General features: G+C 34.0%; 2 protein-coding genes across 2 annotated transcripts; both read right to left on the bottom strand.

Moving 5' to 3' along the window:
* Nucleotides 1-2,562: 2,562 nt before the first annotated feature.
* Nucleotides 2,563-14,478, bottom strand: LOC100678992. The gene is made up of 7 exons (XM_032602019.1): nt 14,395-14,478; nt 12,645-13,214; nt 8,600-8,696; nt 6,073-6,118; nt 4,529-5,804; nt 3,586-4,449; nt 2,563-3,322 (listed from the first exon to the last, which is right to left on the bottom strand). Exons 1-5 carry the CDS (start codon nt 14,476-14,478, stop codon nt 5,672-5,674), a joined length of 930 nt encoding a protein of 309 aa, XP_032457910.1. The 3' UTR covers nt 2,563-3,322; nt 3,586-4,449; nt 4,529-5,671.
* On the bottom strand, nt 13,954-15,555 carry LOC100116751. The gene is made up of 2 exons (XM_001601119.5): nt 14,804-15,555; nt 13,954-14,577 (listed from the first exon to the last, which is right to left on the bottom strand). Exons 1-2 carry the CDS (start codon nt 15,470-15,472, stop codon nt 14,497-14,499), a joined length of 750 nt encoding a protein of 249 aa, XP_001601169.2. The 5' UTR covers nt 15,473-15,555; the 3' UTR covers nt 13,954-14,496.
* Nucleotides 15,556-17,012: the final 1,457 nt, after the last annotated feature.

A 17,012-nucleotide genomic window follows, 5' to 3' on the forward strand; every position in this document is an offset into this window, starting at 1 on the left:
CGATGTAAAAGGTACGGCGGCCCCGTTAAATATATTACTTTGCCGCAATCACCTCTTGCCAATTAAAAAGTCGAATCGATTAATAAATCAGCGATAGATTATTAAAATAAAAGATAAAATCTCTGTCAGCAACGTCAACAATAAACATTGGGTAATTTTTTGACAATTTTAGGGTTAAATCATTACACCGGTATAATTAAGGAGTAAAAGAAAAAATTGAATTGTTTAAGAACATATTCAATAGTCGAAAATTGAATGTACGATCATTATTATGTATACGGTTTTACCATTAAATTTTAGTAACTGATTTTACTCTCATGTTTTGATTTCCATAACTTTGCAATATATTGCAATATTTTATTGTTAAAAACATCTCGACAAAAATTCAAGACGTTCTTTACCTCCAAACGGAATTTAAGATCCGCACTTTATATTTTTATTAGTGCATATGTTTACTTTGATTATATTAAAAAAAAAACGAATTAAGTTTTCGATGTATAGTATATGTCAAATATTTATTTCAATGTATTTTTCTTTAAGATTTAAGCTTTTGTACGATTTCAACTCCATCTAAATCCATTATCAGACCCATAATTTAATTCAATTCTCATATCGAAGCATGCAGGAATAAAAACAATTGTGTTTGCCTTACTATTTTCTTTTTTTTACTACCGCCAAAATTTTCCATGGACTCCGACTTAGTATTGGACTCCGCACCTGGCTGCTCAGGCATCTCCCTATACCCCGAGTTTATCGATTCCTGTGTTGTCACGTTGTAGTCTTCCTCTCTTCTACCTTGATGTCTCGCTTTATCTTGATCTTTGGTTGTATTCGGGCAGAAATCTTCATAGGTATTGGGAGTGTAGGGTTCAGGATCGTATGAATAACTATCGCCATTTTGCACAGTGTTTGACATGTTGTGAGAAAATTTACGAAACCTGCTATCGCTTGGTAAATAACAGCTCAGGGAGGCTGGAGCGCGACTGAGTCGATGAGGGTTGATACTCTTAAAAGTAAACTATGCGCCTGCGCATCGATGCATCAGGCGCGTGATATGAATTATTTCACGTTCATATCTTGAGCTAGTGAAAAAATTTCACCCATAATATCCCCGCAACAGCAAAGAGGATGATCAAAAATAAACTAATTGTATTCATTCTAAATTAAAAAAAAAATTAATTACAAAGTACTGAGGCTCTTTTTACATATAAATGTGTGCCTACTTTTTGACCGCAGACTTAAAAATGGTTTAAGATCTATAAAATCCTCTTGTAAATCGTATACCACTCACAAAAATTGATTCTTGTTATTAACGGATTATTGTTTTAAATATGAGCCAGCATTTTTGTGAGTGATACATCTACATTATATTATTATGCATTTTCTGTGTTCCGTAGTTTTAAGATAACAACAATTATGTTCTTTCAAAGTTAATTATAGTCATGCGAGATGTTTCAAGAAATACGTTTATTTACATTTCTGTTTTTTATTTCTAAAGTTCTATTAGGTTCTCCTGTACCTCTCGTAGTTCCATGCTCGTAGTTGGATGTAATATTGTAAGAATAGTCATTTGATTGGCAGTTTCAGCGTGAGATCGAGGACCACAAGAATAATCATTTGAACATAAAAGTACCGAGGCCGATGATGGATCGCAAGAATAATTATTATCGCCAGAAGGATCATTGGAACAAGGGGGTATCGAGGTTGATGTAGTATCGCAAGAATAATTATTTGAACAACTAGATTCGTAGTTGGATGGGGAATCGTTAGTACAATTCTCAGCTGACATGTTGCGACATAAGACTAGAAATGCGCCTTCAATGTACTGTAGCGGCTGCAAAGCGACTGGACTTCCTTGGACTTTGCCGGTGCGTCGCAACTATATAGCTTATAATGTTGGAATTCCCAACGCGCGAGCGTGTCCGTGTCGGTAAATCCATACTCTTACGCGATACTGCGCAAACACGATGTCTTTTGGAGCACCTGTTTATTTGAAGCGGGATTTATAAGAATTCAAAGATGCATTGGAATGCAAAGTCAAAGATAAAACGGTCAACTATGATTTTCTGGATCTGCGATAAAGTTAAAGGATGTCTTTGGCTAGTGTTGAGAGCATGACATTAGGTAAAAGGATATAAAGGTACCTTTAATTGCATAAAAGTAGTCTGGACGATAACGACAAATTGAAAAGACTACGCTTGGAGTTAGGAAATGTTAGTAATAAATCAACATCAATCATCATGAAACAGCGGGTAAACATAACACATAATACAAAATAGGAGAAAATAAGCTATTTCTAATCTAGTGAAGGCGAATGCGAAAATTGCATGAATTCGTATTCACCATATATGAATATAAATTCCCTGGAGAATAATTAACCATATTTCTGAGCAGGAATTTCGGTCGAAATTCTTAAAATAAGGTATTATCTGAAATTACTTTCATAGTATTTCTATTAGAATTTCTAAGTGAATGTCATTATATAATTTGAGTTTACTAGAAATTCTGTCCAGAAATAGGGTAAATTAGAATTTGGTAAAAGAATAATATAAGTAAACAATGTAAACTGCATAGGTTTATAATTTAATATAAAAGTATAAATATTTTAGTTATAGAAAATACATCTTAGATCTAAAAAAATAGTAGAATATACGATACAAGTGGCATAAACAGTCCTTTATAGTACGGCTTTTATATTATTAGCATCTCACTAAGAATAATCTTACTCAGAATGTAAAGTCAATATTACATATTTTATTATAAGCAGTCCGTAATATAAGTTTTACGCTTATATTTACTACACACACACACACACACACACACACACACATATAAAAATAAGCAACATTATATTGTATATTGGCTTATCTTGCTTGGTGCAGGAATTTCTAGTTTAAGTTGCGTTTCAATAAAAAAGAATTCCTTACTGAATTTCTAAAAATGCTGTCTCTTTTTTTTTTGTTCTTCTTTTTCGATTGTGCCAAAAGAGTCTTATTCGAATGCCAGGCCCAAATTTTTACTAATTTTGAATATAAACAAGTAAGTCTAATATGTGTCTATGATGTTTACAATAAAAAATTACAAAAAAAAAAATATTAATTTTAAACAATAAAATCACTAGTAGGCTTTGATTTTTGACATAGCTAAAATCTATAATACAATTCACAGTAATGCTCTTCACTCATACTCGCTTAAAAATCTTCATAGGTCGTTGTGTGTATTAAGCTTCAATTTGTCTGCTATGATTTGATAAATTTTTCTAATTACTTTTTAACCTGCGTTTCTTCATTACCTTTATCTTTCCAGTTAATAAAATTGTACACTGCAAAAAATGTAAATTGATTAAAATTAATTTGAATAATCATGCTTGTAATTATTCCACATCAAAGATTACTGATGAGCATACAAGCATATGCATTAGAATTTACTTGTACATATGAACGATTATTAATTCTTTTATACTTCAAATCAATTTTAATTTAAAATTAATTAAAACTTCATTTATTAGTGAAAAATTCGTTTATGCTATGATGCTTAACTTACACTCAACAGTTGATATTAAATCTTTATTCATAGAATTCTTACGTGCTGTGCCTTTTGTAGACATGAGAATTAATACAATCGAAATACCAATGATCATTACAGTCAAATAAATTGCGATTCCAATATATGCTCTCTAAATAGAAAAAAATATATTGATGTGATTATAAAGTAAAGGTGCTTTGCATGCCTATAAAGTAATGTGTAAGTGCTTTCTAACTGATATAAAAAATTATATATTATTTTATAAAATATATATACACACACACACATGGCCATGAAATGAAAAAAATTTCCCAAATTAAGAATCAGAAAACATACATGCGCATGTCCAATTTTAATACGATCGGTCGTGTAGTTCCAGAATCATGACGGTATACATAGACGGACACACACACACACTTATAGCCATCCGTACGGACATTTTCTAAAAACGCATGATTCGAACTTCAAACACCTCTGAATACGTTTCTATAAAGTTTTAGTGAAACTGAAAATTTTACTATTATAAAGCTCCCGGTAGGAGTAAGCAAAAAAATAAAAATATAATTTTTTGATCTTGCACATGACGGACCTAATGGATTTTTTATGCAAGTTTTCTAATTCGGAGAGAAGAAAGTAATCTGATGTGTTTCTTGTTCTGTGTTTTTCAAATAATTATTATAGTCAGTTGATTGTAGCTGCGAAAAATTATTCAAGATATCTTCGTTTTAACTTTGGTCCTTCTTCTTTCCCATTCCTCGAGATCATAGAGAGGATCTGAACAATGATGTTTTCTTTTTTGGAATAAATCTAATGGGTAAATCTCCATGCCCTTTTATCTTCAGTTATGCCTATTATTTTCTCTGAGGTATTAAATGTGATGGTAGATCTGTGCTGTTCTCTTATTGCTCCATCTGTGGGAATTGTCTGTGTTTTTGAGATAGTTATTATAGTCAGTTGATGGTAGCCATGAAAAATGTTTCAAGTAATCTACGTTTTAACTTACTTTGATCTTTTTTCTCTCGTATCGCCAGTACCTATCAAAAGGACCTGTACAAGGAGGTTTCCTTCTTTTGAAAACTAATGGAAACCTCCATGCTAAACCCCTTCTATGTTCAGTTATTGCTATTACGTCCTCTGTAGTATCCAATGTGCATGTAGATCTGTGCTGTTCTCTTATTGACCCATCTGTGGGAATTTTTATATTTTCTATAGTTTCAAATGTGATCGCCGGCACATTTTCTCCTTCTCGCGTATTTAAACTACAAGTCCCATAGTTTGATACGGGTTCGCTAGTGTAATTATTTGAGCGATTATGTGTGTGGTTGGATAGAGGGTTGTGAGAAGAGTTTTTTGAACAAACAACTTCGAAATATGATGGAGGCGGATCTTCAGATGGATTGCAGGAGTAAACTTTTGAAGAAACGGCCACGGAGGTCGATGAAGGATCGTACGAATCATTATTTGAATTTTTGGTCGTTAAATCGGTATGCGACATGTCGTGAGATATAGGCCTTAAAATACTGCAACGCGCACTGGCTCACGACTCTACGACAGCTGCAAAGCTACTGAACCACTTGGAACTAAACCGACGCGGTGGCTATAACTATATGGCTATTTTACTCGGAATTTCCGACATTTCAACTGTGTCTGCGATGGTAAACCTGCTATCATGTGGTATAAACAGAACTTGCTATAGTGTGCTATCTTCGACACAACCTATAGTGTAAACACAGACGCGGGCTATTTGAAAATGTTACCGAGAGTTCAAGTGTTCATATAATTTATTGTTTCAGTGAGACGTAAATAGTACATTACGATACAAGTGGCGTAAGTGGCATTTTCTGGCACGGGTACGCGTGTCTTAGCGGATTTCAGGCAGACAGTGTTGTAAATACAATTTTAAATACTTATTGTAATAGTACGTTTGACTATGAAAATAATTTGTTAAAAAATAATAAATTCTTTTAATGCCATAAATAAACTAAGGCAGTAAATTATGTACACATTTTTTAAATCGTCTTTATATAATTCAACATCAAAACTGTAGTGAAAAGCCTAGACTTATTCTGGTTTTTCCGTAATTTTAGCGTTGTTTTTATCTCACTCTAAGATTATGTAGGGCTACGATGAGAAACGAAGGATTAACCTAATGATTATCTAGGATTCTTTGTAGATCAGCGATTTGCTTATCTATCCTTTTTCTCATTTCATCTAGGTCTTCGAAACTTTTTTCACCGTTTAAGTATGGATTCACTCTAAAGACTCTGTCTACATCACTCCTGCAAACAGTAAAATATATATTAATACACCTCAAATATTTTATTCACATTATTGCATCTTTTTGTATATTTTTTTTTGTATAGGATGTTTTTGAAATCATACGAATCACAATAAGCTTGTAAATTATTTATATATACTTCTGTTTTTCATAAAGAAAGTGTTAGCTAAGTAGTAATCAGAATATGCATGATTTTCAATCTGGGCATGATTGGTATATTTATTTCAATATCTGAAAAGTGCATTAATTGAGTAATTTGTTTGACTTACTCTTCTCGATTTCCAATATATCCTTGTCCATGAAGATATCTATTCGCTGTAATTGAATATAAATAATAAATAAAAAAATTATTTATCATACGCAGATCTAATTTTTGTTTTAAAAGTTATTGCTAAAATGAAAATTAATAAAATCAACCAAAAACAGAAACGAATTTTTTCATTCATTTATTAAAAATTTGGAAAAAAATCAATTATGGTTCTTTTGTACATACATGATTTTTATTTTGTTGGATACGTGATTTTTTAAAGACAACAATTAATACATTAAAAATTAATTTAAAAATCATTATGTGAAATGCTCACTTTATTTCGCATTCTTAAAATACTAAAAACTAATAAGATTAGTTATTATAAAGTAAATCCATCGATACCCTTCCTACTAGAATGTAGTATATAATAAGTTATAGCAAATTCAACAAATTCAATAATTAATTGAATTAATAAGAATAAGGAACGACAACGTAAGGCGAAGTAAACACGAAAAAATAGTTAAACTCAAAGTAAAGTAATAGTAATAGTAGATTCGCGTAAAACAATAAGGATAAAATAGAACACCGATATGTACACACACAGTACGACACTACGGCAAGAAGCCAAGCGAGACACACCGATACGCACACATACATTGCAGTTCTACAGCGGAAGCTCAAAGCTAAGCGAGGCACACCAATATGCACGCACACCTTACGACTCCACGGCGAGAGATCAAGCGAAGCACACCGATATGCACGCACACATCTCGGCTCCACGGCGGGAACACAGCAGACGCAAGTAGAGAGAAAAAAATAAGAGGCCTACTGTACATCATGGACCGCGCATACCCGAAAGAGATGCACGTGCAATGAAGAGAGGCCGCGGAACGCGCAATGCTATCGGCAAGTGACACATAAGTCACGCCCGCTGGAAGCTCGAGGAGCCGCCAAAGAGGACACCGCGCAAGTCGGCTCAAAATGCACAGAGGAAGCTTCTATGAGCCTGCCGATAAGGAAGGTAAATCAGAGGCGAGTTTGTCAGGAGAAGAGCACGAGGGGACTCGATGTACTAGAGGAGAGGATTTTTACTCTGGTTTTCTGATTGGCGCTCTCTGCAACGTCATATGCATAAGGCATCCTAATTGGCCAAACACCCACCCCGCCGAGGAGACGAAAATCGGAGATCGCCTCTCCTACGAGAGCATAAAAGAGACCAGCAACAGGTCCTCACATCGTCGTCAGTCTGCTTCAAAAATCGTTGCCACGCGAAAGCTCTGCCCGAGTTCGGTCCGGTATAACATCTTGGAACTTAGAATATTTTCGACCGTTCGGGACTTATGAGAATAATTCGGGCAGTGCAAAAACTTAAACTTGAATATTTTTGATCGCGCCAGGACTTACAATTATTTCGGCAATTTTACAACACGGGACTTAGGAAAATTCAGATCCGGGACTTATAATATTTCAACTAGCAAAAAGACTTCGAAAACTTCTATCATTTAAATTTGAATAATTTGCAGTCGTAGAACGTTTACATTGTGGTTCCTTGTTTTTGATAAATAATTCAAAAGTTTTTGATAGTTGCGAGCGAGTGTTATCTAAATTCTGTGGCAAATTGAATAAACTGCATTAAAATTTAAATCGCGAGTGAATAATTAATCCGAAATCTCCTGATCCCAGTCGCCCCCGTTCAAATCGAAACCATCCGTTTCGGAAGCTAAGCCAAAGCCACTGAGGACATGCTGGAAGCAGAGCAGGCCCATCGCAAAGATAAAGGAGAAGGTAAGTGATTTTAATTAAATAGGCTGCATGCCTCTATCGCGCACTTCTCTCTTTCTCTCTCATAATTAGAAACTCAATTAGCCCACCATATTCGCGATAACGACATTACAATTAGAGTAACGTCCTTACCACAAATTTATCGGAAGTTTACGGAATCAACGTTAAAGAGTTTAACTAAAATCAGTACGTATAACGAAAACAGTGCAATTTCGAAAGATTTTCCGGCGACTACTGGAGGCCGTCCTATTAAACAGATCGCGAAGGTAGTCAAGCACCGACGGCGCTCAGCTTCGCGCTCTGAAGCTTTGTCCTCGTCCGTGCTTATGAAAGCAAAATAACCCATAGAGTTACTGTCCGGTGACAGCTTTCAATAGCTTAGGACATAACAATTATCTTCAGTGATTTCCGAGTTGAGCAAAGCAAATGAGTAGAGCAAGTTCGTCAAGACGGTTCGTAATCTATTTTTTTTTGCTTAGATGTCAATATATTACAAATATTTTGCTTTCTTAAATCAAAATCAATATCTTTTCAGCGTGCTTGATCAATTATGAATGTGTCTTATAACAAAGGAGTACCTTATACAAATTATAAAAAAATATACATAATAATTTGGTAACATTTATATTATTTAGGGTTCGACTTATTGACTTAATACACATAAGAAAGATACTTGTTTTTGCATGAATAGTTGTGATTACATTTGTAACTAATATTCAAGCCTTATATAGTAATTATTAAATTTTATATTTCAAAATTCTTACCACTTTTACGGGTACCAGTGCGCATCATTCCTATAAATGCACCAATAATGATCAAGGCCAAGCAAAGTATAAGTATTCCTTTGAGGAGCTGGTGTTTCTAAATAAAAGAGAACTGTATTAATATTTTGAACTAACTAAAATAACTAAAAACTTAATAAAATCTTCTGTGTAGATTAATCCAAAATATGCAAACAAAATATAAGCAGATTTTCATTAAAAAAATGGATGGTGCCATATTGTAAAATTTTTATTGCATTGGGTTTTCATAACTTTTTTTTATTTTTATTGTATTCTGATTTATTTATAATAGTTCCAGATCACCCTCAAAATGTAGAACTTGAGAAAACACGAAAGTCGCGCAAAGCGTCTGAAGGCTTTTAGTATAAAAAAATATCAAGTGTATTCAAAAATATAACTTGTGAAAATTTGATGTTTGCGCATTTTTTCTTTGCATCTCCAAGATTTGAATCCTTCCCAACAATATATCGTTGCTTCGTACGAAGACTAGCACAGTTTAAATTTTCAAACAAAAACTAGCAATACTCACGTATTTCCCGCGAAGAGTAGCACAGTTCAGAAATGCCGCCAAGAGTAGCACAACTCACGTATTTCCCGCGAAGAGTAGCACAACTCGCGACTTATATTACTTGAAATGTGAATATTTTACTTTTTTATTGATGGATTATTGGGTTATTTAAGTTCAAGAAAACCTTGGACAAAGACAGACAAACCTCAAAGTTTTAAAAGGTTTCGAATATTTCTAAAAAAAGTAAACAATTTAAAAAAATGCTTGTAAAAAATTATTGTATTTGTTAAAACAATTTTAAATTTGGTAAAAAGTTGTAAATTGTGAACATTTTAAAAATGTTCATTAGGGACATTTTCGCAAAAATCGGAAAATTTTTATAGAAATTCGTTGTTTAAAGTTTGAGTTGTGCTAGTTTTTGCGGCAAATGCGCGAGTTGTGCTAGTCTTCGCGGGAAATTTTGAATTGTCATAGTCTAGCGTGCGTCAAATGAATTGTGCTACTATTATGACGGGAAATTTGAACAGTGCTTCTCTTCGTAGGGAGCGGATAACGTTTAAAAAACCGCTGCCAATTTATTGGCACGTAGCTTCCTCCAACTAAATTTATAGTTCCAATAGATAAAATATTATTTAAATATACAATGTTAATGCTTTATTAAATATTTTCAATCTCGATTATTTTGCTGAAGGAGCAATTAAAAAATAATACAAAATATTGTGGATCAGAATAAGTTGGAATTGAGTACATGGCAACTACAAAAGAAAAGTTTTATTTTAAAGTTTTATTTATATTTGAATTGTATTATTAATATTTTACAATATGTCAATGTTTGTGATTAATATGTTGCGTTAAATATCTCTTAGACGTAAATTTTCGATCACAAATGGTACACACTGAACCACAAGTAGCAACGTGCCGTTTCATTGATCCACTCCTTATATATTTTTTACACTTTTCGCACCTCATCCTTTTAGAATAGTGCACATCTTGCTCATGTTTATATAGATTACGCACTTGTTTACCACATGTTCTGCGTGTTTGTTTCTCATTGTCATGAAACTTTATGTGATGACTCAAATTGCTTTTTTTCCGATCAATTTTCCGCGAAATTGATGTGTTTCTTATTTCAAAAACCCAACGACTCATTCCCATTCCTCTTTAATTATACATAATCATTGATAAACTTTCAATAATAAAACTAGTGTATTATGTACAACAAAGATTATAAACAAAAGAGAAATGTATATTTTATTATTTTTCTAATAAAAAAAAAGCAAGTGAATGTCTTGAGACTTTATTTTTTTACTCTACACCACTTCTTTAAGAAAGTTGATTCACCATTTGCATTATTCATACACAGTGTCGTATATCAGAACTCCGAATACCAAATCAATCAAATTATCAGGTTCCAAATCTTGTGGATCTGAAACGGGTGAAATCGTCGAAAAAGTTTAAAATTATAATTCAAAAATTGTAAATGTATCGTTTTAATAAATATACAATATATGTAAATGAAATATAATTTGAATTCAATATATTTCCAAAAAGTATTTTTACTGCGTTTAAGCAAGCCATCTGCGCAAAGATTGGCAGTACTCATGTACTATACGTCATACTGATGTGTGTGTATATATATATATATATATATATATATATATAATTTTGACATAAATTAATAGAGAGGGACTTTAACGACGTGCAACGACACCCCTATAAGAAGAAGAAAAAGTTTTAAGAAAAATCAGTTTATACATTTTAGCTCTTTACTTGAGAACCGCTCGACGAAATCGTTTAAAATTTATTTATTATTTAATTCCAGAGTTACAAACATTTGCATCCGATACAGAGTTGATATTATTCACACAATAACACACTATAACGCTGCAAATCCTGCAGAGGAAAACAGTATTTCCTGTTCGCAGGAATTTTAACAGCAAATAGCTTTTTTTATGGTTAATCACCAAATAAAATTTTGAAGCATTTGACTGCGTTGTTTTAGAGATATGAGGAGTCAAAAAATTTTCAAAAAAAAATTGAAACCTTGATATCTTAAGAACCATAGGGGTTTGAAAGCTGCGCAATGAACTTAGCCAAGACACATAAAATCTACTTTTTATAACACGTGCATAAAAAAGACCATTTTCGGCGCCTATAAACTGGGCCGAAAATGGGGTTTTCCGAGCGTCACACAAAAAGTAGAGCGAGAGTCCCTGATCACAATACATGTATCAATTAATCCATTTTCGCCCCCTATATAGGTAGAACGAGCCTACAATAATCGGAGAATCGGAAATCGATCGGACCGAAAATGGTCGTTTTCGCCTCTAGAGGCGAATTCGCTCGATTCATTTTTTTTTGTTCATCTCCTTACTAAAGCTTTAAATCGTTAAAAACTGTTGAAACAATTTCCAAAATATCAAAATTTTCAAAATTGCTCAAAATGTTCAAATTTGCCAAAATTTTCAAATTTTCAAATTTTCAAAATTCTCTTTTTTATTAAAATTTTGATTTACTAAATTTTAAAAGCTTTACTAAAAATATATTTAAATAAATAAAATAATTAAATAAAAAAATATATATATACACACATATATATTAATCTATACACGCCCACCGTAGTGGACGACTCGAAAAACTCCATTCTCGATCCACTTCATAGGCGACCCAAATGGTCTTCCTTATACACTTGTTATAAAAAGCACGGTGAACATCGAGGGGCGAATGTGCTTTTCCAGATTCGGATGATGTTTGAACACTCGTGTCGGTCTCGGGCGCCTACGGCGCCCTCGACTACCACTCGTGCTCAAACATCATCCTCGCTTGGAAAAGCCCATTCTCGCCCCTTGTTGTACAATGTACTATTTTCCCAAAATCTCAAGTGCAATAAAGCCTTTTTACTTCCGTAATCGAGGCACAAAAAAACTTATTTTTTCCAGTTTTCGATTTTTTACTGAAAAAATAAGTAGTCAAATCACTTGAAATTTTAATGGGATATAGTTTGACACGTGACCCATCAACATGTTTCAGAGATATGAATTTTAAAAAAAAATCACCTTTTTCATTTTATCTGCCGAACAAAGCGGTCGATCCCGAGGACCAAATGGGGAAAAGTAGGTAATTTTATTCTCTTTCAAATGCATATTAGCTGAATTGTTTGTAACGATGGGATGATTGAAAAAAACGCAAAACAGTGTTTTTCAAAAATCAAAAATTGGTCATAAAAAAAAATAGTTAGAAAAATAAAAAATAAATGTTTTTCCCGAATTCAGAATCCAAAAATATACATGCATGTCAAATTTTATTGATATTGACCGAGTAGTTCCAGAAATATTACGGTACACACACACACATATCCACACATCCACACACACACACACATCCATACGGACATTTTCTAAAAACACTTGATTTGAACTTCTAACACACCAAAAAGTATTTTCTAGAAGTTTTGACGAAACTCAAAATTTTACTAGTACAATGCTTCCTCTAGGAGGGGGCAAAAAATGTAGTACTTACGAGTTTCTTGTTTGCTTGTCTTCTTTCTTCAGTATTTAGGAGCCTCTCATATTTATCAACCCAGCTAAGGAATTCAGCATTCGAAAGTTTCGAAGTGTCTATTTGATTAAGATTGTGACAATCTCTTTCAAATTTGACATTTTGTCGGGGAGTTATGTGACTATACCGATCGATTCTAGGAGGTATGACTCTGTTGTAATCTCTCGTCCTTGAATAGTCGGGAATCCCACTGTTTAATGTCGTTCCACAAATGGGTATTACCACATCATCCCTATACCCTGGTCTAACGTATTCGGATATCCCACCACCTGTAGCTTCGGATGGAGGTGCTGTCGGACTTTGGTCGTGTGTCGTTGTGTTGGCGGTAACTTCGTTGCCATTTAAAAATTCGCGCGTGTGTGTTGTGTTCGTGTATCCGTCTGTCGAATCCCCTCTATCGCCAAATGTTTGCGTGGTTATTTCGTGTGATTCCGTCCAATTGTTATCGGGAGCTGCACTGAATCCATATGTCGTGCTGCAATGATCTTCAGTCGTATTCGACGAACAATATCGTAACTGGGTGGAGGATCGCTAGAGTAATTATCGGTAGTCAAATCTGTCTGTGACATGATTTGAGACTCTAAATACAAAATCCCGATAGCACGTGGCAACTCGCAGCACCGACGGCTGCGAAGCTACTGAAGCGTATAGCGAACAGCGATGCGGGTGCGTCTGGTCGTCTAATGCGTTCGGGCTTTTTTAAATGCGTGTACTGCGCCTGCGCTGGCGGAGACTTTTGGACGGTGGAATACGTTATCGACTGATCTTTGTGCATATCTGCGGCGGATAAAACGAAACGTTTGCCCGACTTCGTGTGTGTAGAAACTTAGATTTTCGAGGATGCTGGAAAACCCCGGCGATAGTGACATCATTTTTATCAGCACAATCAAAGCAGATATCAAAGTTATAATGGCATTTAGTTTTTAACAAATAAACGACGCTCTAGAACTCTTTTAATTATAAATATATTATTCTCTTTCAAATCGTTTACTAGTTTACACTATTAATTTTATAAGCTCTCTATTGAAAAAGAGAGCGCAGGCTTTTCTGATTTTTAAACTGCCGCGCCAATCAGTCTGGTTGCTAAAAGTATAACTACATCGTAGTCCATTGCCATAGAAAATTCTTTGTATGTGATGTAAGCTTTCACGCCGTCTGAGCCGATGACTATACTTTTTACAAGCACTTAGTGTAGTCTTAAGCTTATTCACATGATTCAATTTGTATGATAGACAATGCAGTTTATTTATAAAATAATAATTAAAGAAGAGACCTTTAAAAAAATTTAGTTTATTCGCTTATTGTACTTCAAAAATTGTTATAGTATACATAAACATCTCTTTCACATTTCAATGAAATAAGATTTTTCTCCTCTTATTTTACAGCATAATAAATGTTGAACAAATGCGTTGTGCATAATCTTTTGCTGTGAGACAAGAAATATTTTACAGTCTTGAAAAAAGATTCAGGATAAAAATCTGGCAGTATATAGACAGTTATATCTCATAATGTAGATACATTTTAAGGCTTCACTTATTTATTTACATATAGGTGTGTATGGCCGTCGAAGTAAGTCATTTATTATTCTTCAAATATTTCCAAGAATGTAGCTTTATCATATTTCTAAATTAAATTTTTTTTTGTGTTCTATATATTACATTTTCTAATATTATGGAAGTTTTTCTTCGTGTATTTCTTTTTATGAACTAACATATAGATCCATACTGCAGTCTTGTTGTTTCATTGTGTATATATTCAGGTTTTTCTCAAACTTCATACCTTTGAAGTTTTGCATTTTCGTCATTTAACTCTCTCACTTAACAAATCTGATTAACAGACATACCATACATATCATACCAGAAATTATTAAAGCTACTATAATCAGTGGCTTTAGCTGTAAAGAAAAAATATAAAATTAACGTTAAAATAAGTTCTTTGTACAACAATACACACATTAGTTTTTCATAATTGCGAAAAATAAAATTAAAAATTTATCAAAATCGATTATATTTTTAAAATCATGCACGAAATATAGTAATAAAAATTGAATTTTTTCTCGCAGTATTAGAGATTAAAGTAATATAAACGAAACATTTCGGAAAGCTATGCGACACACTTACGTATGGAGGGTTGTAGTCATTAGTTTGATTTGGTATCTGTGCGGGATGTGCGTTTTGCTCTGCCTGGTCCAGTCTTCTTACTTCAGCTTCTATAGCTCTTTGTCTCCTGGCGAGTAATGCGCGATACTCAGAGTTCGAAAGCTTTCGAGATATCCGAGGCGATCGATGAGTACTGGGCGACGGCGATGGCACTCTGCCGTACTCTCTCGCCCTGGCATATTCGCTATCGCTTATTGGAACTTCGAGAATTGTTCCAGCCAAAAAATTCCTATTTTCTGCTCTGACGTATTGGGATACTCCACCCCCTATAGCTTCGCATCGTGGCGCCGTCGGAGTAAGGCCTTGTGTTGTTTTATCGGTAGGTACCCTACCACCATTTATAAACCGCGTGTGTCTCGCTTTTGCCAGTTCTTCTAACGAATTACTCGCATCTTCAGTCGTATTCGATGAGCAAACGATATCTTCGTAACTGGGCGGAGGGTCGTCAGGGTGATGACCGGTATTAAAATTACTCCGCGACATGTTCTGAGGCTGTATATACAATAAGTGCGGGAAATACCGTATTCCTATAGCACGCGACAGACTACACAGCTTCGACAGCTGCGAGCGACTGACGTATACAGCGTAGTGATAGTTGATACACGAGTGCGTCTGTTGGTGTTGAGGCATTTTTTGAAATGCGTGTACTGCGCCTGCGCCGGCCGAGTTTTGGCCGTGGAAATACACGAGCGAACGATCTTTGTGTGTCGGCGTCGAATAGGCCGCAAGCGGAAAGACTCGAGCGACTTGAGTTCATGAAAATGTAGATATTCTTGGACGCTGTAAGGCCCAGATGTCAATGTCATTTTAATCAGCCTCATCAATGTAGATATCAAAGTTATTAATAGCATAGCTTATCAAAGACAACTAATTCTATACGCGCTGTTTTAAGTTTTGTAAATAACGTATTAAAAATATAAAGAGGACGTCTTTAAAATCGCTTATTATTACTCTTTTAAACTAGTTATTTTCTTGAAATTATCTTTATATTTTTATTTATACATACCGGCAAGCGCTTAGTAATATTTAGCATTATGTTCTGCAGATATATTTCTATTTAGACAATATAGTTTATCTATTGAGTAATAATAACAAAAGAGACAATCTCGAAAAATGTTTACTTATTTATTTATTGTGTGCGTACAATATCAGAATTCATTGTAATACTAAAAAAATATAACGTATTTCGTAATTACAATTAAATACCATGCGGTAAAAATATGTTGTACATAATCTTCTACATTATTAAATACAAACATTACAAGTATTTTACAATGTTAAAAAACAATTTGGGGTAAAAATCCTGTCATTAGACGATTATATCGCATAAATAATTAGTATAGAAGATTTTCGAGACACCACTGCAGATACGTTAAATTCGAGCTAGTTATTTAAATAATACTTAACAGACGAAATTAATAGAAAAAAAAAAATTATTTCATCTTTCTTTGTCATTAAAAAGCATTCTTTTTGTATTCATGTTCACGTGTAATGATACATACTGCGGGTATTGTCAATCGCATATATTATATAAGATAACGTTTTTATAGAACTTTATGCATCTGAAGTTTTATAGTTTTTAATTTTATCGCGTAATATAGTACTCCTCTATAAAGTACAATTCTCACATTTTAATCTTATTACAGTTCTGTAAAAAATCAAGACCATAATATTATAATATACAATATTTATATTTTTATGGATTACAGGCTGATTCGAGGACTGATTTTTTCTTGTATCGAGGATTAAAGTCGTTTCAAATAAAATGAGTTAAAAAAGATGTTACAGAATCACACAGAAACCAGAGCAGTCATCCATCGCATCTATCTCTCTTTTTATGCGTTTTAAGTGTTCCTCTGCCAACTCTGCCCTTCTTTCGCTTTCTTCTAGCTCGAGCAAGTTACGGTGCAACTCAGCTTTAGTGGGTGCATGCCCAGTGGTTGCAGCCTTTTCAAGGCCCTCTTTTGCTCTTACGTTCTGAGGGAATCCACTATTTGGTATCCCCATATTAATTCTATTTTCTGGTACAACGTTTTCAGATATTCCATCCTGTATAGCTTGGATATGGTATTGTGTCGTTTCGCCGGTAGTACCTTCTTCACTATTTATAACTTTCCCAGGCGTCATCGACGAGCAAACCTCTTCGTAACTTGGAGGAGGATCTTGAGAG

Source organism: Nasonia vitripennis, chromosome 1, assembly GCF_009193385.2.
Source record: "Nasonia vitripennis strain AsymCx chromosome 1, Nvit_psr_1.1, whole genome shotgun sequence".
Taxonomy (NCBI): Eukaryota; Metazoa; Arthropoda; class Insecta; order Hymenoptera; family Pteromalidae; genus Nasonia; species Nasonia vitripennis.